Source organism: Protopterus annectens, chromosome 3.part0 (assembly GCF_019279795.1).
Source record: "Protopterus annectens isolate FY-2018-M chromosome 3.part0, PAN1.0, whole genome shotgun sequence".
Taxonomy (NCBI): Eukaryota; Metazoa; Chordata; order Ceratodontiformes; family Protopteridae; genus Protopterus; species Protopterus annectens.
The window spans coordinates 1,126,519,399-1,126,546,807 of record NC_056731.1 but is presented as its reverse complement, the minus strand read 5'-3'; the positions used below and the strand labels follow the sequence as shown (position 1 = coordinate 1,126,546,807).

General features: G+C 42.3%; 1 protein-coding gene across 2 annotated transcripts in view; it reads right to left on the bottom strand.

Moving 5' to 3' along the window:
- NPC1 (NPC intracellular cholesterol transporter 1) overlaps positions 1–27,409 on the bottom strand; it is a 1,151,083-nt gene that overhangs the window by 624,897 nt on the left and 498,777 nt on the right. For both annotated transcript variants that reach the window (XM_044065361.1, XM_044065360.1), the window contains exon 8: positions 26,292–26,662. In XM_044065361.1, the coding sequence (XP_043921296.1) occupies positions 26,292–26,662 (371 nt within the window). The remainder of the gene's footprint in view (positions 1–26,291; positions 26,663–27,409) is intronic.

Here is a 27,409-nt window from a genome sequence, read left to right as displayed (position 1 = left end):
TGTGGCCTTTCCAGCTGCTGCAGATGTCTTGTGAGGTACATTCCAAAAGGGGCGTTGTACTCTATAATGGGTCTAATAAGTGTCGAGTGGAGGGAAACAATGACCTCTTTTTTTTCTGGATGAGAACCCTTTTGTGATGAAATGTGCCACGTAGAAGGACTTCCTGACTACTGTGGCGATGTGATTATCAATGGAGAGACTACTGTCCACCTGGGTCCCAAGGTCTCATCACACATTCGGCGTTAAGTAGACTGCTGCCTATGTGGCAGTTCATGGGTACAGAGCTTTTACCAAAGGAGATGACAATGCACTTTTTGGCATGGAACTTGAGGTCATGGCTCTGACAACAGGCATCTGTCTCAGTAAGGCCCTTCTGTAGGATGTCCACATCACTTAGGGACTAGATTACGACTCCTAGTTTGCAGTCATCTGCAAACTTCATTAGCCAGAGGTCTTCTGTGTTAGCCTGTACCAAACAGGAGAGGTCCCAGGACTGAACCCTGTGGTACTCCACTTGTCACTGGTTTGAAGTCAGATTTGGAGTCTGGTTCTGTCAGTGAGCCAGTTGGCAACCCATCTTATGATGTAGGGATTTATACCTAGTTTGGTGAGTTTAGCTATAATTCCAGAATGGGGGATGGTGTCAAAAGCCTTGGCGAGGTCAAGATAGGCTGTGTGAACCACCTTACCCCATCTATGGCTTTGGTGATGGGCTCAAAGAAATCAATCAGGTTCAGGAGGCATGATTTGCCTTTCACAAACCTGAACTGGGAGGGGTCTAGAGTTTGGAGGTTACCAATGTCTTTGTTTATGAGTTCCACGATGATGCATTCCATGGCCTTGCAAACCAGGCTCAATCAGGATAATAGGGCAATAGTTCTCAGGATCAGTGGTGGCTCCCCCTTTGTGGAGTGGGATAACTGTTGCTGTGCGCCATTCAGTGGGCACAAAGCCTGATGTGAGGCTATGATTGAACATGGGTGGGGAGACGGTTCATTCTGAAGTTCGTGTAAAACGCAGCCTGGGATGTTGTTCGGTCCCATGGATGCTGTGATTCTGGTTTTAGTGTGTGCAGCTTTTACCTGCGTAGTTGTGATTACAGGGACTTTGCATTCCTCCTGTATAGATATGGGCCCTTTAGGGGGTGAGAGGGGGGTAAAGTTAGCACTGAACCTATCTGCCAGGATGCTGGCAATATCAGTTGGTTCTGTAATTTTCGTGCAGTTGTGCTGTAACTCAGAGCAGATCTGGGTGTTGCCATTGAGATTCTTGAAATAGTTATAGAATGCTTTGTGGTTATCCTTAGAAACAGTGGCAATTTTTTTGTTTTCGTAGCTAGCTTTGGAGGATCTTCTAAAGCATCACAGCTTCTTACTGAGGCTGACCAGGGAGCTCCTCCACTCATGGGATTTTACTCTCTTTTGCAACAGTTTCTTCCCTTCTGTTTTACAGTTTGTTTATGGCAGGGGAACCATCAGATTGGCTTCCGTTTTTGGAGGACAGCGTCTTGGTTCCGTTTGGGATAGCACGATCCATGAACTCATGTAAGTGCTTATAGAGTGCATTTGTATAGGATTCAGCAGTCGTAACTGTACTGTCCATCTGCATGGGTGTCATGAAGTTCACCACTTCTGTTTTAAAAACCATGAAGTTGGCTTTGGAGAAATTTTTTTACCGTGGTTTCCTTAATGGGAGTTGGGGGTGGGATGTGGATATCTAGGGTGATTAGCTTATGGTCTGATCGGACCCACAAGGAGTTGACTTAGCACCGGTCACTCATGTTGGTAATGACTAGGTCTAGGATATTGTTGCCCCTGGTGGGGGTGTGGATAAGTTGATCCAGGGCACTGGAATTTAAGAATTCCAGAAAGCGCTGAGCGAAGGAGTTGGTACACAAGTAGTTTTCCCAGTTAATGATGGGGTAGTTGAAAATCGCACATTATTAGGGTGTTTGAACCCTAATATTTTCCAGTATATCAAGAAAAGAGGAGTAGGAATCATGGGGCATGGTGGGGGATCTGTAGCAAGCTACAATTTGGATTGTAGTTTTGCCCAGAGTTAGTTGCACTTGGATAACCTCGGATGCATTATGCTGAGCAACTAGCCTGGAGGTGTGGACATTCTTAATGAATATGGACACACCTCCGCCTTAGGTGTTCCAGTCCAGGTTGCATGGCCAAAAAGTGTGGTATGAGTTACAGCCAGGTAGTGCAGGGGTGCCCTCTGGAGCCTTGAACCAGGTCTCAGTGACTGCATAGATATTGATAAGGAGTGCCTCGAGTGAGTGCATTTTGAGATTTAGACTTTTAGCAATGAGTAGCATTACCCTTCGTTTTTGCTATCCTGTTCCTGTTATGGTGGTGAATTTGTCATTTGAACCTTGCCTAAAAAAGGCACTATAGGGGCGCCAAGAGCCTTAGCCAGTATCCGGAATCCCAGGGACAACAGGTGCAGGCCATATTTGGCAAAGCATTGTGGTCTGTCGACCATGTCATCCCAGGCAGACAGATACTGGATCCCCTTAGAATGACACCAGAAGCTTAGCAAATTGTTGAAGTCAATCATTTTGTCCTTGTACTGCGGTATCATTCTGGGTGAAGGCAGAATGCTACTCAAGGCTATGGTCAATCCTGCCTGGGTTACAAGACTGGACAGCTCTTCCATGTCTCTTTTCATGTAGTCCAGGGAGGTACGTCTCAGGTCGTTCACACCAACATGGACAATGACAGAGTCATATTTGTACTTGTTGTGGAGTGACCAGAGTGCGTAGGTTATGTGGCGGATCCTGCGACCCGACAGGCAGCTGACAGTAACCTTCTCCTTGTTTAGCATGGTGAGTGGGACATCAGTGTGCCTGTCTATAGTCACCTATGACTAGTGTGTTGGGTACGTTGTTTTGCCTTATGGGCTGTGGTTGAGTGGCACACAGTCTGTGGGCTGTGTGTCATTTGGGTTGTGTTGGGGGGGTAGAGGTTGCTTGCATTTCTGCTTTGGAGGTCTCTGTTGCTTGAGCAGATTACTATTGAGAGCCTCTGCAAATGTTTTTGCGTTTATCCACCACAAATCTTTGTCACTAGTGGGAGTCCGTAGCAAGACTATATACGTATAAAGCAGCCCTAAGTGTAGCAAGAGGTTGGCAGAAAGGTACAGAGCCACTTTGAAGACATGAAGGATGCAAGGAGACTATGGCAAGGCATATAGGAGATCACCGACGAAAAAATCAAGTCAGCACAGTGTGAAGACAGCATCGAATTATTGGACAGTTTGAACATTTTCTTTGGTAGACTTGAGGAAAGAAACAGGTTGGCACTAAAGCTACCCACTTATGAGAAGGATGCAGTACTCAACCTCAGCACAGAGGAGGTAAGAAGAGAGCTAAGGAGCTTGAACCCCAGGAAGGCTGCTGGCCCAGACAATATACTGGGCAAGGTGTTAAAAGGCTGTGCTGATCAATTATGCACAGTGCTCAAGGAAATATTTAACACCTCTCTTGCCATGGCAAAAGTACCCTCATGCTTCAAGGAAACTAACATCATCCCACTACCCAAGAAAACCACTTCCCCCAGCCCTAACAACTACAGACCAGTCGCTTCAACATCCACTGTTGGCTGATCAAATAGCATCTTTCAACATGCCTACCTCCTGATTCTGACCCTCTGTAGTTTGCGTACAGAGCTAAGTGATCCATGGTTAATGCCATATCAGCACCACTACACATCGCCCTTGAGCAATCAGAGAGCAAAGACAACCAAGTGAGGATGCTGTTCATAGACTTCAGCTCTGCATTTAATATAGTGGTACTAATGCAGCTGATAAAAAAACTGACACATTTAGGAATCAGCAAACATCTCTGTAACTGGAGACTAGACTTCCTGATTGAGAGACCACAGAGGGTGTGTTCAGGTAAGAACACATCAAAGTGCATCACAATTAACATCGGGGTTCATAGGGATGTGTTCTCAGCCCACTGTTATTTACCATCCTGACCCACGACTACTATGTTAAGCACAAGCCCAACCATATCAAGTTTGCTGATGACACCACAGTCGGTCCCATCACAAAGGAGGATGAAAGGGTGTACAGAGAGGAGGTGGCATCACTGATTCATTGGTGTGAGGGGAACAACCTTGACCTAAATGCAAGCAAGACCAAAGAGATGCTCATCAGCTTCAGGAAAAGGAGAACAAACCACCCAGTGCTCAGGATCAAGTGTGTGGAGAGGGTTAAGAGTACAAAATTCCTGGGTATACACATATCAGAGGATCTCTCGTGGTAAAGAAACACCAGACATCTGGTCAAGAAAGCACACCAATGCCTCAACTTTTAAGAAGGCTGAAAAAGCTAAGCTTCCTCCTTACATTCTCTCCACCTCCTACACAGGGGAAATAGACAGCATCCTCACCTGCAACTTCACAGTGTGGTTTGGAAGCTTTACAATTACAGAAAGGAAGGCACTTCAAAGATTGGCGAAAGTTGTGGAGAAGGTAACAGCTTCCAGTCTTCCATCGATACATCTTTATTCTGCAAGAAGCATCCAAAAGGCCACCAAAATAATACAGGATAGCACACATCATTTGCATGGACTGTTTAAGCATCTGGCAGGAGATATTGCAGCACCCACTGCAGGATTACAAGATTCAGTAACATTTTCTACCCTACAGTGATTAGACTTCTGAACTCTAGCACTAGTTCCAGGGGTCTGGCCACACAAGTTAATTTTTAGTTGTGCAATATATATTTACATATATTCCAAGTACAATATTTATGATATCCACAGTATTGTTTAATTGACTTAAGTGCAATATTAGACAAATAACTTTTGCATTTCAATCTGTAGTGTGTTTTGTATTACTTTAAATAGGGTAGTTAATTAAACTCAGGGAAAGGTATTTTCATTTATGAGTGTTGGTAAATGTCTCTGCTCTGTGTGTGTACTGGTAGTAGTATTGCATTTGTTAGTTATGTTTATTTCTCTACTTGTATGTGCTGTTTCACTTTCCTTTGTAATCTCAAGAATCAAGCTGATGCACAAAATTCCATTTAGGCTACACATGTGTAGTTCAAAATTGAATAACATTTTCTCTGACTGACATATACGTGCGCATATAGTATTATAAATTACTTTTATGTTTAGCGTTCACTTGGTTGTGCACTCATTTGTTCAAAAAAATTAACTGTAGTGAACGTCTACTTGAACAAATGTCAATATGGTTGACAAAGGTGAGATTTTTTTTTTTTTTAAGCTCTGGGAGTTTGTGTACAACTGTGCAAGTGTATTAGGGTAAGAGTAGGGGGTGGCAAGGGGACTGGTTTAGTATATGTGCGTGTGTATGTGTATTTTAGGGTTAGACAAAGGGATTATATTTAGTGTGCGTGTGTGTGTGTGTGTGTGCGCTTGTGTTTTAGGGCAAGAGTTAGGTAAGGGGATAGATTTAGTAGTGTGTGTCTGAGCACGTGTGCACATACATGGTGAGTGTGTATAGCGTTATGGAAATTTTTTTTTTTTTTTTTTTTTTTTTTTTTTGAGGTAAGGACTTAGGGTTTGGGCAAGGGGTTTAAGGTTAACACACATTATTAAGGTGAAGCACCTTAGTAATGCATGCTAACCCCAACAACTTCCCTTGTACCTGAACCTTACCTTAAAAAATACGTTTTCCATTACACCACCACTATTTCAGACAAATTTGATCTGAATGTGTGGTAGATTTTGCTCAGTACATCAGAAAAGGAAATGGGTTTCCTTTTTAATGTGCTATGTGTCATATGTATACGAACAATAGAAATGCTTATAACCTGTCTACAAGAGTCTGTGTGAAATCACAAAAAATAATGACAATGAAGTACTGAGGCAGACAGCAGAGATGAGCCCTACTTAGATAAAACAGACTTATTTAATCTGAGTACTACTGCGATTTCTTGAAGCACGAGTTTTTGTCCTATAGCACGCTCAGCACCCATATTTCCTCGTGTCTATTTGCACTAGTATTAGTTCCTCAGGGGAAATGATGTAAAGAGCATACTAACTGTCCTGGCATATTAGGTACAATTCAAATCCTAAGGATTTTCAATCTCATTTTTTATAACTATAGCAAAGTATCAATATGGATACAGAGAAGGCTACATGTTAAATAGCTAATTATTATATCAAGGCTACAATGGACCAAGCAGCACTGCTCGTACTTAGCTGACGGTACTAAAACTAAATGTGCTGGCTACTGTGTGCCACTGCCAAATATAACCATAAAAATACCCATGTAGAAACAATATGTACTCCTCTACAATACACTGCAGTAGTAATGCTATACTTGGGCAAAAGCCTCATCACCTGCCCTGGTACCATATATTTTTGTCTATAAGTGTTGAATTCTGTGCTAAGACTAGAAAAATCCTGTGTTTCTTTTGCAAAAAAAAAAAAAAAAAAAATCAGACTGTTTGCATGTCAATTACTGGGAAGTGGAATGGGATAACATGGTGTTGTCTTCCCATTTCTTAACATTCACACAGTTTCTAGAGATCCAGTTACACTCCATGATCCTGACTGTTAAATAATTTTTCTTACCGCTTGTGGATATCCCCTATACATGATGCATCAATAGCTAGAGGTCGCTAATACAGCTTTAGAATGCCTTACGAATCATTACCGGACAATGCAGCCATCAACACGGGGCTAGGGTGCTTCATTTGACAGAATTTGGACTCCAACAGCATTCTTTTACTCGTGATTTTCCCTTCCAGGCAAAGGCTTACCCCAGGAAAAATTGATCCATCACTGACACCATTTTGATTCACTCTACCTCTCCAATTTTTAGATTCACAATACTACATTTTTACCTAGTTTAGCTGTTCTCAGAAATTCAGTCATGAAGCATGAAACTGTGACTCGGATCACATATAAAGAATTATTATTATTATTTTTTGTTTATTAGAGATATATATTTATTTGAAGTTGGTTAACTTTAGAGAAAGTACAGTTTTGTACCTACCATAAATGTAGATGTTCGAGTGCTAATACAGTTGCAGTCATAACAGATGGGTTCTCCTGCCGTCAGGCGGGTCCTCGGTCGGCCGAATTCCAAAGTCTAGGTCCGGCGTCGGTTGTCGTCACTTCTTCCCTGACGTCAGTGCGACAGGGGTATAAAAGAATCAGCCGACGCCATTTTCTTCAGTTTTTCTTGCCCCAGATGTCAGATGCCCCCAGAAGGAAGGCAATACATAAATTTATGTAATAATGCAATGCAATATAATCAAAATACAGTAGCTGCAAGCAAATACACCATAAACGAATACCCCAATCAGGTTGTATGAGGAGGTGTTTAGCCAACAGGCCTGTCCCAAGAGGGGAAGGAGGGATGGAAACCTGGACTGCAGCTGTATTAGCACTCGAACATCTACATTTATGGTAGGTACAAAACTGTACTTTCTTCATCGTGCATACAGCTGCAGTCATAACAGATGGGTAGAATCCCAAAGCTAAAAAAGGGGTGGTAGGCACTAGGTGGAACTAGGAGGAGCCAGGATGCCCTGCAAGACTGCAGTGGCAAAGCCTGCTCTAGTTTTGGAGTATAATGGTAGGTGGTAGTACTTGGAGAAGGTATGCACAGAACTCCAAGTGGCTGCTTCCAAAATATCTTTGGTAGGAACTCCTCTGAGGAAAGCTGCAGAGGTAGCTGTGGCCCTTGTGGAGTGAGATCTGATGCCTGCAGGGACAGTTTTACCATGAAAAGAGTAACAAAAGCGTATGCAGTGGGCTATCCATTTTGAGATTGTCTGTTTGGAAATTGGCTTCCCTTGAGCTCCTATGGCATAGGACACAAAGAGTTGTTCTGATTTTCTGAAAGGCTTTGTTCTGTCCAATTAATAGCGCAGCTGTCTGTGGATGCCCAAGGAATGTAGTAGTCTCTCCCCTTTGTTTTGAGGATTAGGGTAAAAGGTAGGTAAGTGGATAGCCTGATTCAAAGCTACCCTGGATACCACCTTTGGCATAAAGGACGGGTTGGTTCATAAGGAAACTCTGTCCTGATGGAAAATGATGAAAGGCTGCACAGCCATGAGGGCTTGTAGTTCGGATACCCTGCGAGCTGAGGTGATGGCCAGAAGGAAGGCTGTCTTCCAGGACAAATATTGCAAATCTGTTGAGGCAGCTGGCTCAAAAGGAGGCAAGGTCAGCTTTTCTAGAATGAAATTGAGGTCCCAAGCAGGTATTGGTTGTTTCCTTGGGGGTTTTATATTCTTAGCCCCTCTGAGGAACTGTCTTAAGAGGGGGTGAGAGAATAAAGGTGGATCAGTGTTGTACTCTGCAGAAATGGCCGAGGCATGGATTTTGATGGAGGAGAATGAAAGTCCACTGCTTAGCAGCTCAGCTAGATACTGTAATATTTGAGGTAAATTCAGTTTTCCAGTATTCTGGCCCTTTTTCTCATTCCAGGCACAAAACCGTTTCCATTTTGCGGAGTAAGCCTTTCTAGTAGACGGCCTTCTGGCCTCCAAAATGACATCCTGCACCTACTTGGAGAGTAGGGTCTGTTGTGAAGTTAAGGAATCTTCCATGCGGCCAGATTGAGTGTTTTCAGCTGATTGTGAAGAGTTTTGAAGCTGTGCTGAGTCAGAAGAAGAGGCATTAGAGGTAGGGTCCATGGTGGGGAATGCTCCTCAGGAGTGGGTACCAGTGCTGTCTTGGCCAGTCTGGAGCAATGAGAATCATCTTTGGTCTGTCTGCTCTGGTTTTTAATAGAACTTTGGGCAGCAGAGGAAGACGTGAAAAGGCATAAACTGTCATTGTTGTCCAACTGAAAGAGAGAGCGTCCACTCTCCAGGCCTGTGGATGAAAAGTCCTTGAGCAGAATTTTGTCAATTGGTGATTTTTGTGGGAGGCAAAGAGATCTATGTCTGGCCTTCCCCATGCTTGAATTATCTCTGTAAAACTTGAGGATGCAACTTCCATTCGTGTGGATCTGTCATTTCTGCTTAGGTTGTTTGCCAGCGTGTTTTCCTTGCCTGGCAAGTACTGTGCTTGAAGTTCGATTTGTAATTCCCGAGCCATGTTCCAAAGTGACATGGCCAGCCTGCATAGGGGGTATGAATGGGTTCCTCCCTGTTTGTTTATGTACCACATTACTGTGGTGTTGTCTGTCCTTATCAATAGTTGACCTGGATGCAGAAGGTCTTTGAAAGCTATAATAGCATTTATTACTGCTAGCATTTCCTTTTGATTGATGTGAAGGTGCTTTTCTTTTTGGGACCATTTGCCCTGAATGCACCGATCTGTCATGTGCACCCCCCAGGCGTAGTCCGAGGCGTCTGTTGTGATGACTTGATTTGCTTGAGGCTTGCAGAATGGGAGACCTGTGTTTGTTTGGCATATTTGAGCCCACCACAGAAATTCCTTTTGAAGACATGGAATCAGTCATATTATTGTTTCCAAACTGTGGCTGTGCTGAGACCATAGGTTTTTTAGGTACCATTGAAGTTTCCTCATATGCAGCTTTGCACATGGGATTAGTAGGATGCAAGATGCCATGAATCCCAGAGCCTGCAGGATTTTCCTTGCAGTTAGCCTGGTGAAATTTGCTAGTTTTCTGAAGTATTGAGTTAGTTGCCCCTGTTTCTCTGGCGTGAGGTAAGCCATCTGGGTGTTTGTGTCCAAGTTGGCAACCAGGAAAATTATTTTCTGAGAGGGTATTAGCCTTGATTTCTTTTTGTTGACTGTGTATCCCAGAGAATTCAACAACATTATTACAAAAGCCAGATGTTTCAGAAGTATGTGCTTGCTGTCCGCTTGGATCAGGCAATCGTCCAAATATGGGTATATTTGTATCCCTTGAAGTCTGCAGTAGGCAATTACTGATGCCAGGCATTTTGTGAATACTCTGGGCGCAGTAGATAAGCCAAAGGGCAATGCAGAGAATTGATAATGGGGTGAACCTGCAAGACATCTGAGGTATCTTCTGCAATTTTGTCTGATTGGGACATGCAGGTATGCCTCCTTGAGGTCCAGTGTTACCAGCCAAGACTCCTTGCCCAGCATGGGAAGAAGCTGCTGTAATGTGAGCATCTTGAATTTTGGCACGAGTAAAAATGTGTTGAGGATGGATAGGTCCAAAACAGGTCTCCAATCCTTTCCCTTCCTTGGTACCAGGAATAGTCTGGAATAAAAACCTTGACCTTGCTCTTGAGTAGGTACCTCTTGAATAGCTTTCATGTCCATGAGATCTGAAATTTGTCTTTGTGCCTCTGCCCTTTGATTGTGTGGCAGGTTTGGCATGCCTCTCATTTTTGGAAGGGTGTGAAAATGGAATCTGTAGCCTCTGTTTATAATGTCCAGGATCCATTTGTCTTTTGTGACAATATGCCAATTTTTCGAAAATAATGCCAGTTTTCCGCCTAAGGGTGCTGCCATTTGAGCCTTGCTTGGCATGCAAAGGGGAAAGTCATTGGGTTTGCTTTCTGAATGGCTGCGAACTATCCTCACTACCTCTTTGTGAAGGAGCTTGTCATTGTCTGCCTCTAAACGATCCTTGAGATTGCACTCTGCCCCTCGGGCGCCTGTATCTACCTCTTTGGGGTCTGTCCGTGGCTGGAAAGGACCAATTTTTGGAAGGCCAATTTCTATTGAAACGTGGAGGTTGTACCTGTAGAAAATCTTTCACTGTTTGCATTGATTTAGCCTTTTCCTCCATTTTCTTTAATACCTCCTCAGCTTTAACACCAAATAATACATCCTTTTGTAGGGGGCATCTAGTAATTTAGCTTTGACATGATCTGGTAAGGTTTGCTCCTTGAGCCAGGCATGTCTACGTATGACTGATCCTGTAACAGCAGCTCTACATGAGGCCTCTAGAGCATCAAAACCACATTGCAAGGTATGCTTACCCACCTGTTCTGCACTATGCATCAAATCCTGCAACTCCTTCAAGTCTGGTTGTTCAGGTTGTGACATTTTGCTTCTCAACTGTGATAACAGAAACTGTTGGTACTTTAACATATGGAACTGGCAGTTTAATGCTCTCATGGTTAAGGTGGCCGAGGTGTATACCTTTTTTCCCCACCTTTCCAAAGATCTGGAATCTCTCTCGGAAGGTAATGGATTTTTAGCAGTGGGGGCCTTAATTCCCTTGGGGCCCTGTGAAATAGTTTCTGGGTCAGCCGCATGGCTTTTGTATAAAAATTGGTGTGAGTCAGGAACCCGGTAGTACCGGTCAGGCTTGACTGGGGCTGGAGGTAGAGAGTCTGGGTTAAGGCAGGCCTCCGAAAACACATCATCTAGTATGTCTAAGACAGGAGGTATAGCCAGAGGCCTGTGCTGAGGTAGCAAGAGAAAATCCCTAAGCCTTTTCTTGGAGTCTGAGTACTCTTGGCCTTCCCAGTGGAAGTGTTCCCTCAAGGTATGCAAGGTTTCCCCAAATGAGTAATCCTCTGGGGGGGGGGGACAGAGGGAATGGACTCCTCTGCATCAGAATCTTCAAAAGGGGAGTAAGAATGTTCCTGTTCATCAGAGTGCTCTGAAATAATGGAGGCCTGGTCAGAGGAGGGGGATTCTTCCTCCACTCTGGGCCTTTTGTCCGGGGGGGGTTTGAGAACCCCTGATAAGAGTAATTAAATCCTCAGCCATTTTAAGCATCTGCCTTTTAGGCATGGGGCCTGGAGAAGGGCCCTGTGTAGCTGGTCTCTTAGAATGCATGGCTGCTTTAGACTTAGTGAAAGCCTTGATAGAAAAAGAAGAGGAAGGTCTGAAGACACCTTGAGAGGAGGCAGCCCTGTCTACATTTTGAGTTTCACCACCAGGAGTGGCTTCGGTATCTGTAGTCGGGGTGTGGGCCGAGGAGCCTGCGACCTCGGGCACAATAGACACCGGCAATGAAGTGTCGTCGGTAGGCAGGGGCTGCGTAGGCACCTCGCTGAGAACCGGACCACCTGTAGTCGGCTTTGGCGTGGTGTCGGAAGAGGCCATGAACCCCGTGTGTTGGTCCTTATCTTTGCATTTTTTAGACAAAACTGGAGTCGGAGTATCCGACGACATAATGTAGTTAATTTTTTTACCAAAATAGTGCTGGGTGAACTCCGTCCGACGCTTAATGGTGCGTTTGTTGAAAGTGGCACAAAAACGACAGACCGAGACGTCGTGGTCTGGGCCTAAGCAAGGAATGCAGAGGGAATGAAAATCTTTATGCGGTATTTGCTTCCCACATGAAATACAATTATTAACTTTGTCTGACATCAGTCTGAGGCAAGAAAAGTTTCCCCAACGGGGTACTTAGCTTTCAAGAAGACTTCGGTTGCAAAATTTTCGTAATTTCAGGAGCTGGCCGACCAGCACTTGCGAACTGCTTCTGCTTCGGGCACCGCGCGGCAAGAAAGACTGAAGAAAATGGCTTTGGCTGGTTCTTTTATACCCCTTGTTGAACTAAACTGCAAGAAGCACGGATCCTTAATACTCCACACTAGTCATAGACCAAAGTACTCAGAATGGCAATAACGTACTTTTAATAACCTTTTAAGTGTACAAAAATACAATCCACTTTTCGTCAAAACAAGTAGCTCGACTTCTTCAGAAACCATACCCTTGTCGCACTGACGTCAGGGAAGAAGCAACAACAACCGACGCCGGACCTAGACTTTGGAATTCGGCCGACCGAGGACCCGCCTGACGGCAGGAGAACCCATCTGTTATGACTGCAGCTGTATGCACGATGAACATCAAGCTGATTCGGTGTTAGGAGGGACAGCAGGTCTACTTGAGGTTCAAGGGATACTCTGAATATCAATTATTAGCTAGACTTGTAATGATCTATAGACTAACTGCCTAGTTATTACCTATGAAGCGAAGATGTTGTTACTACTATTGGGACATGCATGTCACATGCTAAGTATCTTAAGTAAATATTCTGCAGAGCAATCAACAAGCCTATGGTATGTTTCATCACTTTTCCATTTTGATGCACTTCCAGAAGCATCTAATCTTGTGAAGTTATTAACTTATTTAGTCTGTTACCTGTAAAACTCCAGCTACACATGAGCGATTTCTGAACAATTTTGCTGGTTGTTCCACTTAGTAAACATCAATAAATATACACTGGAAGGTTTTAAGTGTCAAGCATGTGCCTAAAAACTATTGCTTAGTTGCAGCTCATTGCTATGTCACTAAATTATATGCCCAGCCTGAAAATGCAGACTTCTGCATAACTTGGAAATGTACAAGGGCAACAGTGTAGCAACAGTGGTTTACATTACTGCCTAACAGTGTTTGGTTCTACTGTTTTATTCTCAGCTGGGGTGCCTGCTCTGCAGTATCTGTACACTTTCTTGTCTTAACTTGCACATTTTATGTGGGGATGGGAGTTTATCAGTTGTCCAAAGAAGTAGGCTTCCTCCCATCAGGATTATAGTGTTCTAGGATTCTCCTGTGTTCTGTCAGGTTTTCTAACACTAAGAATGGGTACCTGGATCCAGATAATTATAGAGGGCCAAGGGAAACAGGAAGAAAACAGACGTGTGTTCAAGTGATCTGATCTACATTATATAAGTTATCTACAGTTATCCACAAAGGCATACCCTAATTGCATATATCACACATAACTGGAATGCTTAGCATGTTCCATTTGGTGACTGTTTAGACAGATCTGAACCATACAACATTGTAATGCTTACTGATTTTAGAACCCCCCCCCCCCGCAACAAATGTCCTGCACTACCAGTAAGACAGTCAGACTCTAACAGTACCACCCTGGGAGTGAATCCACCTCCATACTGTGTACTGTTCTTAACATAGTCTTGTGAAAGTCCAGACACACTGTACTGACTCACTAGACCTTGTCCAAATCTTTAGGGACCTTTACCATTGACCCAAATTAAGTTAAACTGGCAAACTATGTTGTCAAACACTAGCTAATACACTGGTATTTAAGCACTTCAGTCCACTATGCAAAGTTGTTTCCAAGTCTTTCCCTGAACAGATGTGAAACTAAGTTCTGACACTTCAAATACCCATGTATTTTTGCCAAATAAATAGCCATAACATTTTTATCACAGGCTCACTGCACACGATGGGTTATTCTCTGCACATACAGAGCTGATTTAGTTGGACCTTGTACCATATTTACTGGAAATGTTGCATATCTGCAATTCAAATGGTACATGGGTTACTCATTCTAAAGAGTTTAACCTGGTATGTGACATTAATAGAACCTGCTGGAGGGATAGACTTGTCTTCCCATGAGGTTACCACACCTTTGGAACAGACTCCCACTTCATATCAAACAGAATACCTCATTTGCCCTCTTCGAACGCAATCTGGACAATTGGATGAGTAACTGTAAATTCACCATGGGGATTACACCTGTGTCTCTATTGGACCGGGACAATAGGTGCTGATTGTGGAAATAAGGACAGAACTTGGCTAGACTTGTAAGGGGCCCTAGGGCCATTAGCCTAGTAACTTTCCAGGATCCTATGATTTTTTTTTTTTTTTAATAAAAAGAGTCTTGAGTTTCTTCTTCATAGCTCTTGCTCCACCCATTTACTTAGTTCATTCTATACCCGATCTATCCTCAAAATCTGGTAATAGGTCTTCTTAATGTGTAGCATTTAGACCTTCCTTCTACTGAATTAATCTGTTACTTTCTGCTGAAATTTCCAAAGTCTCTAAAAATATTTTTTTTATATTTTTTTCATTTCCTTACTCCAGTAATCACCTTTTTATCTAGGTTTGTTTAACCTGCGGGATGAAATTTCTTGTATTTATAGAGACCTATTCTAGTGTTTTGTTAGCATATTCTCCCCATCCCCTATCCTTGTAGGCCCTTTTCTTGGCTTTCCTTTCCTCCAACACTACTTTCGTATTCTGAGACACTTAACTTTCCTCATTTTTACCTAATTGTAGCCTCAACACTCATGTATTATCAGATCATAAGAATCATTGGAAGTTCAAAGCTAGTGAGTCTTTTAACCACTATGCCTTGCCAGTTCCCACCCTAAACTGCATCTCCCTTCTCAAGGGGGGGTAGACAGGACTCCCTGGAAGCAACATAGTGTATTACACTACTTAATCGACTGGGTGAGGGAGTCTGTTCCAGAGGTGAAGGAGATGCTGAGTAATGAAGCGGTCTCCACCCTGGTTTATTGATCTGCTGAAGCAGGTTTTAGATGTGGTGTTCTGCTGTTTGTGGGACTGATTTGCGCGTGTACTTTTTGGGTCCCTGATTGCTTGGAAGGCAAAACACAGATCTCCTCTGAGGAGCCTATAATACACAGTAAAAAAAGCAGTCTCTCTGATCTTTTCAGGTAACTTAGGGGTTTTAAGTTTGTGACCCTGTAGTATTTTAATGACTTCAGAGCTATTTTCAACTGTATTAAAGGGGATGGTCTACTCTATTATTGGTCTGATCAGTAATGAATACAAGGGAACAATAACATTTTCAGATATGGATGATCTTCACTTCTTTATTATCAGTGTTTTTTGGGGGGAGGGAATACTGCCCTCTTCATTTGCTAGTTTAAAGTCTGGCATTAAGTGTTAGCATGCATTCTGTAAAATAAACTGGGATATTTACTCTCTTTTTTTTGTTGTTGTTAATATGCTGGCAGGCAACCAGATTTGTCTGGGGGCTTGCTCTGGTGTGGATGACAATAACTTTTCCTCTTAATTTGCTCAGGCGTTGAAGGCTAGTGTGCATCATTGTGGGATACATTTGAATATTTATTGTTTTAACACTATGGTAGGCAACCATTTTCTTGGGGGGGGGGTAGTTGTGTTGTGGATAAAAGTCACTTGCCCTCTTCATTTGCTCAGTTTAAATTCTACAGTACTATGATTAAATGAAGTAAAAGGTAGACTGCAAGGAACTTTGGTGGTCATAGGTTCACAGCTGACTACTAGGCTATCGGTCCAAGAGGCATTTTAAGGCTAGCTAAGCTTACTCAAATTTACTAAAATATTGTTCACATGTCAATACTTCAAGGAAGCTTACTGTTAGTCTTGTACACATCAAGCATTCACAGGTTGTCCCACTCAGTTAGGGACATAGGTGCTAAACTTGGGGTAATTTTGCAATTTTCCATTCACTGGTCCAAGCTGTATTCGATTTGTGTTAGAGATGAGCTTTGCTTCACATGGATGGGAAGCCTTTCCCAGAGAAACTGCAATCTTTGAGACACACACATATACCACCCCCATGTCCTGTTTACGTTACTGATGAAGTTTAAGTCCATACATCAGGTATTTCTAATGTTGTTTTACGGATGTGTAACACATCCATCTGTGTGGGATCAGAGGATGCCTTGTATCCTCTAGCCTAGTTTAAAAGAGCTCCGTCATGTCTGTCTTTATGCAGTCCAGACAGGTACGTCTCCAGTCATTTACAACCATTTTGACTACGACAGGCTCCTACTGGTTACTCGTGCTGCAATGACTTATAAATACTAAAATACTGTGTGTGTGGTGGCTTGCCTTATGGGCTTAGATGTTCAGACACCTTGTGATGAAGCTGTATATGTCTTGGTGCACATTGTCTTAGCTGAATGATCTAAAGATAGCCAAGAATTCTTGTTTTGTGTGTGATGTCTGGGAAGCAGCTGACGTTTTGGAAGATTACATTTAAAAGACTCAGCATATGTGGGTCTACGTGTCTGGTTCATACTATGTGTAGTGGGTGTAATGTGTGTTTCACTGACAACTTGTTTGGTGCTATTTATGCTGGTAAGTGCCAGCCTTGCCTCCAGGGACACTGTGTAACTATATCACTCACATATAATATTAGTTTGCCTCAGAAATAGATGGCTGTCAGTGAGCATGAGACAATTGCTATATTGCCGCAGGATGAGATGCACAGAAAAAAATATTACACTGCACAAATGTGTGAGGATAAACAGGCACAGAATAGGACATATTCCATCCAGTCATAGACTGAATTTTTAGATGGCTATTATGAGCTTCTCCAACATACTGTCACTAAAGGTAAACAAAAGTTTTGCATTGTGCAGTGCATTGCAACATTAAAATTTACTGCATTTGCATGTATGTCTGAAGTGCTGCAACTTGTGCCGACTCCACACAGCAAATTACCTCTTTATAAAAAGTAAACAGAATGATCACCTCATTACTAAATCCAATGACCATGATTACCAAAAAGGGTAATGGCAATGTGTACACTGCTCCACAAGTATTCATCATCCTTAGGCATCATTTACTAAGAAACAGCAGCAGCAAAGCATTATTATCAGCATTGTTCTCGACTGCTGTCAAGTCTCTGATTAAGGGATCAAGGCTAGAAAATTGACTGTAAGAATTTTTTTCTGAAAATTCTGTTTTCTGTCAGATTAAAAATATGTCATCTGTCTGTCAAGGCCAACTACATTAACAATTCCATGCCCCAGGGAACTGACAATAAATCATCAGCGTTTAAGATGCATGTGTGTGTGTGTGAGATATATGTATATATGTTTATAACTCTGAGAAAACAGAGTGCAGAAAGAAATAGGTATAATCATAGCTCTCACATTTTCATCTCCAAATTCAAATGACAATAAATAAAATGATAAACACTAGCTCTCAATATGAAACAAATGGCCAAAATGTGGAACATATACTACTGGTTTATTAACAACTTTAACTAGAAAGGTCATAGAAGGGTTAACATATGTTGGTTTTACTTCTTTAAAAACATCTTTTAATGAATTAATACGATTCATTTTTATTCACCATGGATATTAAGTTAAAAATTTCCTAACCCTGAATATGCGACAGATCCCTTTCAATGTGGAACTTCAAGGAGCATGACCTTTTTACAACCCAAACAATGTACATTCCTTGTAATTGCCAACATCCTAGCAGATAGGTTAAGTGCTAACTTTACCCCCCTCTCACCCCCTAGAGGGCCCATCTCTATACCTGAAGTATGCAAAGTTCCTATAGTCACAGCTGCACAGGTAAAAAACACTCTCCAAAGCCAAGAACACAGCATCCATGGGACCTGACAATATCCCAGGCTGTGTTCTACATGAACTACAGAATGAACTGGCAACACCTCAGGCTTTGTACCCACTAAATGGCACACCGCGACAGTTATCCCAATCCACAAAGGGGGAGCCACGACGGACCCCGGGAACTACCGCCCCATTAGCCTGATGAGCCTGGTCTGCAAGGCCATGGAACGTATCATCATGGAACTCATAAACAAAGACATTGGTAATCTCCAAACTCTGGACCCTACACAGTTTGGATTTGTAAAAGCCAGATCATGTCTCCTAAACCTGAATGACTTCTTTGAAGCAGTCACCAAAGCCATAGATCAGGGTAAAATGGTTCACACAGCTTATCTAGATCTCGCCAAGGCTTTCGACACCATCCCCCCACTCTGGAATTATAGATAAGCTCACTAAACTAGGTATAAATCCCTATGTCACAAGATGGGTTGCCAACTGGCTCACGGACAGAACCCACACTGTGAAAGTAGCGGATTCCAAATCCGACATCAGACCAGTGACAAGTGGAGTACCACAGGGTTCAGTCCTGGGTCCTCTACTGTTTGGTATCTACTTCTCTGAAGTGCAGACCAACACAGAAGGTCTTTGGCTAACAAAGTTTGCAGATGACTGCAAACCAGGAGCCATAATCAAAACTCATAACGATGTGGACAAACTACAAAAGGGCCTCAATGAGACAGATACCTGGTGTCAAAGCCATGGCCTGAAGCTCAATGTCAAAAAGTGTACTGTCATCCCCTTTGGTAAAAACTCCGTACCCATGAACTACCACATAGCTGGTAGTCTACTTAATGCCGAAAATGTGATGAGACCTTGGGACATAAGTGGACAGTAGTCTCTCCTTTGATAATCACATTGCCACAGTGGTCAGGAAATCCTTTTACGTGGCTCATCTCATCACAAAAGGATTCTCACCCAGAAAAAGAGAGGTCATTGTTCCCCTCTACTCATCACTCATTAGACCCATTATAGAGTACAACGCCCCTTTTGGTATGTACCTCACAAGACATCTACAACAACTGGAAAGACCACAGAAATACCTCACAAAGAGGATTACTGGCCTCAAACATATGCCCTATGCAGACAGTCTCAAAAAACTACAGCTTTACTCCATCGCATATCGCCTACTCAGGGGCGATCCTGCCTAACATACAAAGCTATGTCAAACCCAGAGCTGTTGGACATGCTCCATTTAAAGAAATCCCAATCCCTCCGAGCTACACGCTCTAGGGACCTTAACCTTGTCACCACAATAAACAGAACATGCTGGAGGGATAGATTCCTGTCCCAGAGACTTCCCATACTCTGGAACAGACTACCTATCTATGTCAAACAGAGCTCCTCATTAGCACTCTTCAAGAAAAATCTTGATGATTGGATGGGAAATGGGAAATTCACCCCGGGGATCACTTCTGTGGCTCTGCTCGACAGGGGCACAGGAAAATAATTTTCTTGGGTGGCGAAAGCCAGGGTGCATTTTTTGGCTAGGCTTGTATGGGCCCTAGGGCCAATAGCCTAGTACCTACCTATGAAATGAAGTAAACATGAGAGGTATGGGTGTATAGTTTTGGATAATGCAGTTTAAGTCTGTGAACTGAATGGGTTAAAAAAAAATGATTGCACTGCAAGTTAAACAGGTTCTTATCAGAAGACCGAAGATGCATTCTGTCGAATGAGTCTTGGTCGAACTGTAAATGTCGAAAACGCCAAATGACGAAATCCCTGGGAAAGAAGTCGCTGGGCCGCTTCCATCACTTTGCCATTTTCGGCACTGTAGTGAGATCATGGAGTTGGTATATTTAAGTAGGGGGGTGTGTGGGGGCGGAGCCCCCCATTTAAAATAGTGGGGGGTTTTTTTTGTTTTGTTTTTTGGGAACAGCCATTTTTTTCCCTGGGGGGGGGGGGGGGGGGTTGCTGTTCTGATATTTCGCTCATTTACGTTTTCGCTGTTTTTGGTTCATTATAACAGCGTTCGATCTTTTGATCACTGGCTGTTATAACATATACCCAAGTTAAACATGGCAGTATGGGTTTACAGAAACCAGCTAGGGGTGTGTGTGTGTGTGTCTGTGTGTGTCTGTTTGCCTGCATATTTTTGTGTGCATGTGTGGGTTACTGCATGTACATGCATGTTTTCAAAGACTTGGGTACGTGTGTGTGCGTGTGTGTGTAAATGTATATGTCTATATGCATATGTAGGTGTGCATAAGTGAGCTTGTATAAGAATTTTTAAGAAACCATCTGCATGTATGTATGTGTGCTAAGTGTGTGCAAATATGCATGTGTGCACACATTTATGTGTTTCGTTTTCAGCTTTTCTCTCTCTCGTTTTCCCTGTTACATTCACTTTGATGGCAGAGTAAGCAGAATTAACTACATCACTCAGAGTTTTCCAATGATTTTCTATGACACATGTTCTCGGATTCAAAAAGAAACCCTTATGCTAATGTAAACTGCCTACTGCAGATAGGTCAATTTACCTTATCATGTAAACTGTAAATCAAAGACAGCTTTAGCCATAATGAGCAAGACATTACTTTCAGCTAATTTGCATGCATCTGAATCCACCTTAAATTACCACCAGTACTTGGACCTTGTGACACAAGCACTCACTTCTTTCACATGCACACGCACACATGCACACACACGCACACAGTATTCACACATTCTCACATTCATTTAGTCAATATCAACAATCGAATGCAAATTGGAACAAACTAATGGACCCACTCACCCCCCCACCATAAATATGCACAACCCATATCTAACCACCCAGCCAGACACACACACAAAATCCTAACCCCAGCTTTAAAATACATGTTTCAAGTCATGTATCTGAGCTCCTACTGGTTTGTCAGTATTAAAGGTGCGGTTATAAAATGCTACAGTTTGCACTTCTAACGTTATTAAAGCTCTAACCAGAAGTTCTTTCTTAAGCTTTTCATTGTCTGTACAACCAGCTCCCTCCGTGTACATATGTCTTCTATGCTTCACCTGCCAGTCGGGATGATAGGATTTTCACCCATAGTGTATTATTCAAATGCTACCAGATAGGATTCCAAGTCATCCTAGCTACTCAATTCAGGCATATTTTATTCAAATGCTACCAGATAGGATTCCAAGTCATCCTAGCTACTCAATTCAGGCATATTTCTAAGGATTACTACTACATTTAGTCAGTCTGACAAACAGCTGCGACAGCTATACTTGCTTCTTTCTCAGAGTATCCTGGATTACATACCACTTCAGGAGGTCTTCCATGGTTGGTACAGTATATACATGGAAGCACATCAGTTAACAGAAAATATTAAAAAAAAAAAATCTTTTCTAAATACACAGTAAACAACAGCAGTTATGCTTCATGGAAACAGCTTTTCCACACAGAAATAAAACTTATGCAGGATTTATTTATTTGCCCAAAGCTGTTACACAGGTGGCTGTAGAGGAAATGCAAGAAATAATAAATTGACAAGTCTTTGGCCAAACTGCATGCATTTTCCAACAGCGTTAAGTCTAAAGAGACTGAAGGCAGACTTATGAAAACACAGACCTGTCTTTGTAAAGCTACAAAAAAAGGTAAAAGTATAGTACACTTGGCTTTTTGACAAATGCACTTTATTTCAACCAAACAAGTTCAGTCTTGAAGCCTTTCCGGCTAACAGGCTGTCTTCCCCGATCACTGCTGTGTGCCCAGACCTCCTTCTCAGTTGTGGTAGCAAGCAAAATCCACTTCCACAAAAAGTCCAGGACAGGGCTGGCCAACTTTATTAAATCCCAAAACTTTGGGTAAGCCCCAACTTATCACATTCTAAACTCACTTCCTAGTTTTCTGCTTTCAGACTACTTCCTTTTATACAGCAGTGATTAGTAATAAGTACTCAATCTAATGCATTTATTTTCCTGACTGTGCTAAGTGTAATTATATTTTACAAATATTTTAAACATCTTTCAGATAAAGAACAGGCTCAATATTCTGGTAGCAGGTCAGGCCCAGGTCAGTGGTGCGGATGGATAAAACCCTGAATATAACCCAGGGAAACCAAACTAAAATAGTGACTTGGATGCTACAGAAACTAGGTGGGAGAGAGGATGGAAAGGAATGGCTCCCACACTAATTTGATCATCTTGGGAGATACCCCCACTCTGCCAATATTTTTGTTACCACAAAGCAAATGTCTGCAGACAATGTAACAGTATAACACCAGGGATGCAAGCTTAGTCTTACCAGGGTGGTGACAGCATCTCTCATTAGCATGATGAAGCATGAGATGGAACAGGCCTTTGTGATTATGTGAATGCTAATATCAGCATACACTTAAAGCCTTTTCCTCACAGATACAAGGCACAGGGTTCGATTCTGACTTGTGGTTATTGGTTAAGCTTGTAATAGTGTCCAGCCTGACAGCCTAGTATTTACGTATGAACCAAGGACATGGTTAGGGCCATTAGACATTCAGTATTTGCATGCATCACTAAATGCAAATGAAGGCACAAATAACCTGTTGTGCTGAAAGACCGTGCAGAATATCCAGTATGTGGGGAGGGGGGTGAAGAGGTTTGAGAACAACAGGAGTGTGCTTGGTGGAAGATAAAGAAAAACATTCCATCAGTAATCTTGCACAATAATTTCAACGTTCTATTCTCAGGATCTCACTATACAAGTCTTTCATGGAATGTAGTTCTGCAGTAAGTGTGAGAAATACTCTCATTTAAGGCATAGCTCAGTTCAAAGCAATTTAAATAATGCAAAACCAAGCAAAAAAACTGCATACATGTTTTAACAGGCTGCCTGGAAGGAAAGATGTGCCTTACATCATAGAAAGTATTTTTATTCTGGATGGCATGTATGGAAAGGCTAGTGTCAAAGGTACTGGGTCTAGAGAAAACAGTAGGAGAATTGGGTATGGAAAGGGTAGTGTAAAAGGTGCTGGTCTACAGAAAACAGTGAGAGAACTGGGTATGGAAAGGGTAGTGCCAAAGGTACTGGTCTACAGAAAACAGTGAGAGAACTGGGTATGGAAAGGGTAGTGCCAAAGGTACTGGTCTACAGAAAACAGTGAGAGAACTGGGTATGGAAAGGGTAGTGTCAAAGGTACTGGGTCCAGAGAAAACAGTGAGAGAACTGGGTATGGAAAGGCTAGTGTCAAAGGTACTGGGTCTAGAGAAAACAGTAGGAGAATTGGGTATGGAAAGGGTAGTGTAAAAGGTGCTGGTCTACAGAAAACAGTGAGAGAACTGGGTATGGAAAGGGTAGTGCCAAAGGTGCTGGTCTACAGAAAACAGTGAGAGAACTGGGTATGGAAAGGGTAGTGTCAAAGGTACTGGGTCCAGAGAAACCAGTGAGAGAACTGGGTATGGAAAGGGTAGTGCCAAAGGTACTGGGTCCAGAGAAAACAGTGAGAGAACTGGGTATGGAAAGGGTAGTGCCAAAGGTGCTGGTCTACAGAAAACTGTGAGAGAACTGGGTATGGAAAGGCTAGTGTCAAAGGTACTGGGTCCAGAGAAAACAGTGGGAGAATTGGGTATGGAAAGGGTAGTGTAAAAGGTGCTGGTCTACAGAAAACAGTGAGAGAACTGGGTATGGAAAGGGTAGTGCCAAAGGTACTGGTCTACAGAAAACAGTGAGAGAACTGGGTATGGAAAGGGTAGTGTAAAAGGTGCTGGTCTACAGAAAACAGTGAGAGAACTGGGTATGGAAAGGCTAGTGTCAAAGGTACTGGGTCCAGAGAAAACAGTGGGAGAATTGGGTATGGAAAGGGTAGTGTAAAAGGTGCTGGTCTACAGAAAACAGTGAGAGAACTGGGTATGGAAAGGGTACTGCCAAAGATGCTGGTCTACAGAAAACAGTGAGAGAACTGGGTATGGAAAGGGTAGTGTCAAAGGTACTGGGTCCAGAGAAACCAGTGAGAGAACTGGGTATGGAAAGGGTAGTGCCAAAGGTACTGGGTCCAGAGAAAACAGTGAGAGAACTGGGTATGGAAAGGGTAGTGCCAAAGGTGCTGGTCTACAGAAAACTGTGAGAGAACTGGGTATGGAAAGGCTAGTGTCAAAGGTACTGGGTCCAGAGAAAACAGTGAGAGAACTGGGTATGGAAAGGGTAGTGCCAAAGGTGCTGGTCTACAGAAAACTGTGAGAGAACTGGGTATGGAAAGGGTAGTGCCAAAGGTACTGGGTCCAGAGAAAACAGTGAGAGAATTGGGTATGGAAAGGGTAGTGCCAAAGGTGCTGGTGTACAGAAAACAGTGAGAGAATTGGGTATGGAAAGGGTAGTGCCAAAGGTGCTGGTGTACAGAAAACAGTGAGAGAACTGGGTATGGAAAGGCTAGTGTCAAAGGTACTGGGTCCAGAGAAAACAGTGGGAGAACTGGGTATGGAAAGGGTAGTGTAAAAGGTGCTGGTGTACAGAAAATAGTGGGAGAATCAGGAGGGGTAGAGGAGATAACAATGGACTGCTTTGCGTGATACAATGTGTGTATGAGAATTCATATACTTACTTAATGCTTGATATTAAGGGAATGAAGGCATTCAATGTCACTATTTTGTGAGTGCAGACACAGAGGACTAGCATCTTATAGTGTTACTAAAGTGGTTTGATACCCCAAATCACAATTCATAAGGAAGGTATTTTTAGCTAAGAAAAAATAATGGACTTTTGTGCTTGTGAAGACTGTTATAATCAAGTACTTCCTTTTTGATTTTGTCACTTTAATAGGGTCTGAACAGGAGCCACAAAGTTAAGGGAACCCACAGTTTTCCTAACTGAAAAGAATTTCCTTGCATTTTGACAAAGTTAACCCAGGGGAACAGGTATACCCAATGTTGCCAATGGGTTGATAATACGGGGGGGGGGGGACAGGCATGTCAAGCCTGCACAAATGTTTCATCTGATTAACATTCACCACCTAATTAATACTGGTATTCAAGCACATTCTGTAAATGTACATTAGTGCAAAATTCTGGCAGTACACTATAATTACAATGGTTTAGTATTTACATTATTTGTAGCTTTCTGAAGTGCAGGTTTGGAAGTACAGGAAGATACAACTATAAAAGTGAAAGCAGATTACAGTAGCGTGAAGGAGAATTGGGAGTAGTTTGGCAGGGAGTGAGGAAGAAAGAAAAGTTAGAAAAGGAAAGTGATGGAAAACAGTGGTGCTAGACAGAAGGAGGCACTTGAGTAAAAAAGGGGCGAGAGTAACAGGAGGAGAAAAACATATGGTATGCAAATGCACAGTTTTTAATTAACAGGGTAGTACTTCATTTTGCTTGCTTGTGGCTAACGTAGTAAAATAGGCAAGGCTGAGACTAGAGAGTTAATGTTACTCTGTTATATTGGAAACATGAGCAGCATGTATGAATGTATGAATGAAGGCCCAAAATACAAGTAATTTGCTATCTGGGGGATTCGTCCTACATAGCCCCATGAAGGAGGATACTCTCCATGCCTCCTCTACTTATAAATTCGAACACTGCTACATTTCAGATTTAGTGACATAACCCCAGCCCATTGAGGAAAAAATATTTTACATCTGAACAATCCAACTTTCTAACACCAAACTTGACTCTATGCAGTTTAACTGATGTTACATATCACCACTGTAAATGTGTCAGTCAGGGTTTCGAATGCTGCAGCCATAATATCTGACTATATTATAAAGACAGACTTTACCCTAGTTTGTACTCTGTAGATTACGTAACATTCTTCTACATTGGGAACCATAACCACGTCTGTCTTAATTAAAAAAAACATGACTATCTCTTAAAAGAAAATATCACCGCGAAACTCCAAACAGATGCTCTTTCCATCATACACAGACATTCTGGCTCATTACACAAAATCACCCAAAATGCACTGACTGATTTCTGCCCATGCCACTCACATCTAAGGTTAGAAATGCAGCCCAGGAACCTTCACAAAGTGGCCATAATGGGAAGACAGTATGAGCAAAGTCTTTCTTCTCTCTCTCTCTCTCTCTTGCTTTCTCTGTCTGTGGAAGGGTTATGCTATGCTAGCCCAGGAATATATGCACAAAACACACATTGAAAATAATGTTGCAACCTGAAGAACTCAACAGAATTTGTGTAAAAAACAACACAGGTTCAGATAAAGATGGCATTAGACACTTCTGCTCGGCTTTCACCTATCCCTGAAAGTGAGTAAGAGTAGAATTTTGGGGGTCTGACAGCACTAAAGAGTTAAGGAAATGCAGTGGTTACAACAAATGCAGATTTAAATTAAGAGTATACCACCAGAAGTGACTTAGAAATGAGTCTGAACAATGTACATTTTAGAGAAAGATGTACAGCTTTCTTACCTGGTCTAAGATGTCTTTGCTCAATGGTGGACCAAATGGTACAGGAGGACCAGGGTTGTATGGAATATATGTGGTCCAATTGCTGTTTGGGGCTGTGATGATCAACTGTTCTGTACGGAAGAAAGGTCCAAAGTGAGAGTCAAAGTATTCCTTCTCCTTGCGTGCTTGGCTGGTGGGGGCCGACCAGAGCTGTACTGGGTCAGTGGTTACTTTCATGAATGTCAGACCAGAACAACAGACAGCAATGAAGAGTATGGTAAAAAAAATAATCACATATGGATACCGAACACAGACGGATCCCCACTTTGTAAATAATATGCGTAAAATATTTTCAAAATGCTCCCCAAAGGATTCACAACTTGAAGGTTTACCTGCACAAGAAACAAGAGTAATGAGTGAAAACTCTGAACCACTCACTTTATAATTGCAAACGTTTAAGTAAAAGGTGACAATGCTAAATGTTAAAAGAAAAACATCTGCTTTTTTTTCCAGTTAAAAATTCCATGTTGACAAGCCTAGTCTTCTACAAGACCCAGCTCAATTACAAACTTAACAGGATTAAAATACAGTCTGAAACAAGGTGTATTTATTACCTACTAAATCCAACAATGATACAGAAAGTAACATGCACATCCTCATCATATTATTATTCTTCAATCTTCAAGAGGTCCATCTGCAGCAGATATACACTTGAAGCTTCTGTAATGTGCCATCTTCAAACATTTCCAAGACCTACATTAGTTGTGGTATGTACCCCTTGGCACACTCTAGTGTCCCTGTACCTGGTTTCAGGATCATTCACACCCCAGATGTTGCCCAGTTTTCAAAGAATGCACAACCTGCAATATAAAACACACAAATACAAACTGATATAATTTTAATCTCCAAGTCCTATCATGACAATGATGAAAACAGCCCTTCCAAAGATAAACAGAACAGAGTACTTAAGACTCCTAAGAGAGGACACTAAAAATAAGGGACAAAACACCGACAAGCAATGACCTATTATAAAAGAAAAATGGTCATGAACTCCAGACCAAGCAATGTTTAGTGAAAATGAGCACATGACAACATAATAGCAACAGCAGGAAGTCCTACAATTCCTTAACAGGATTTGT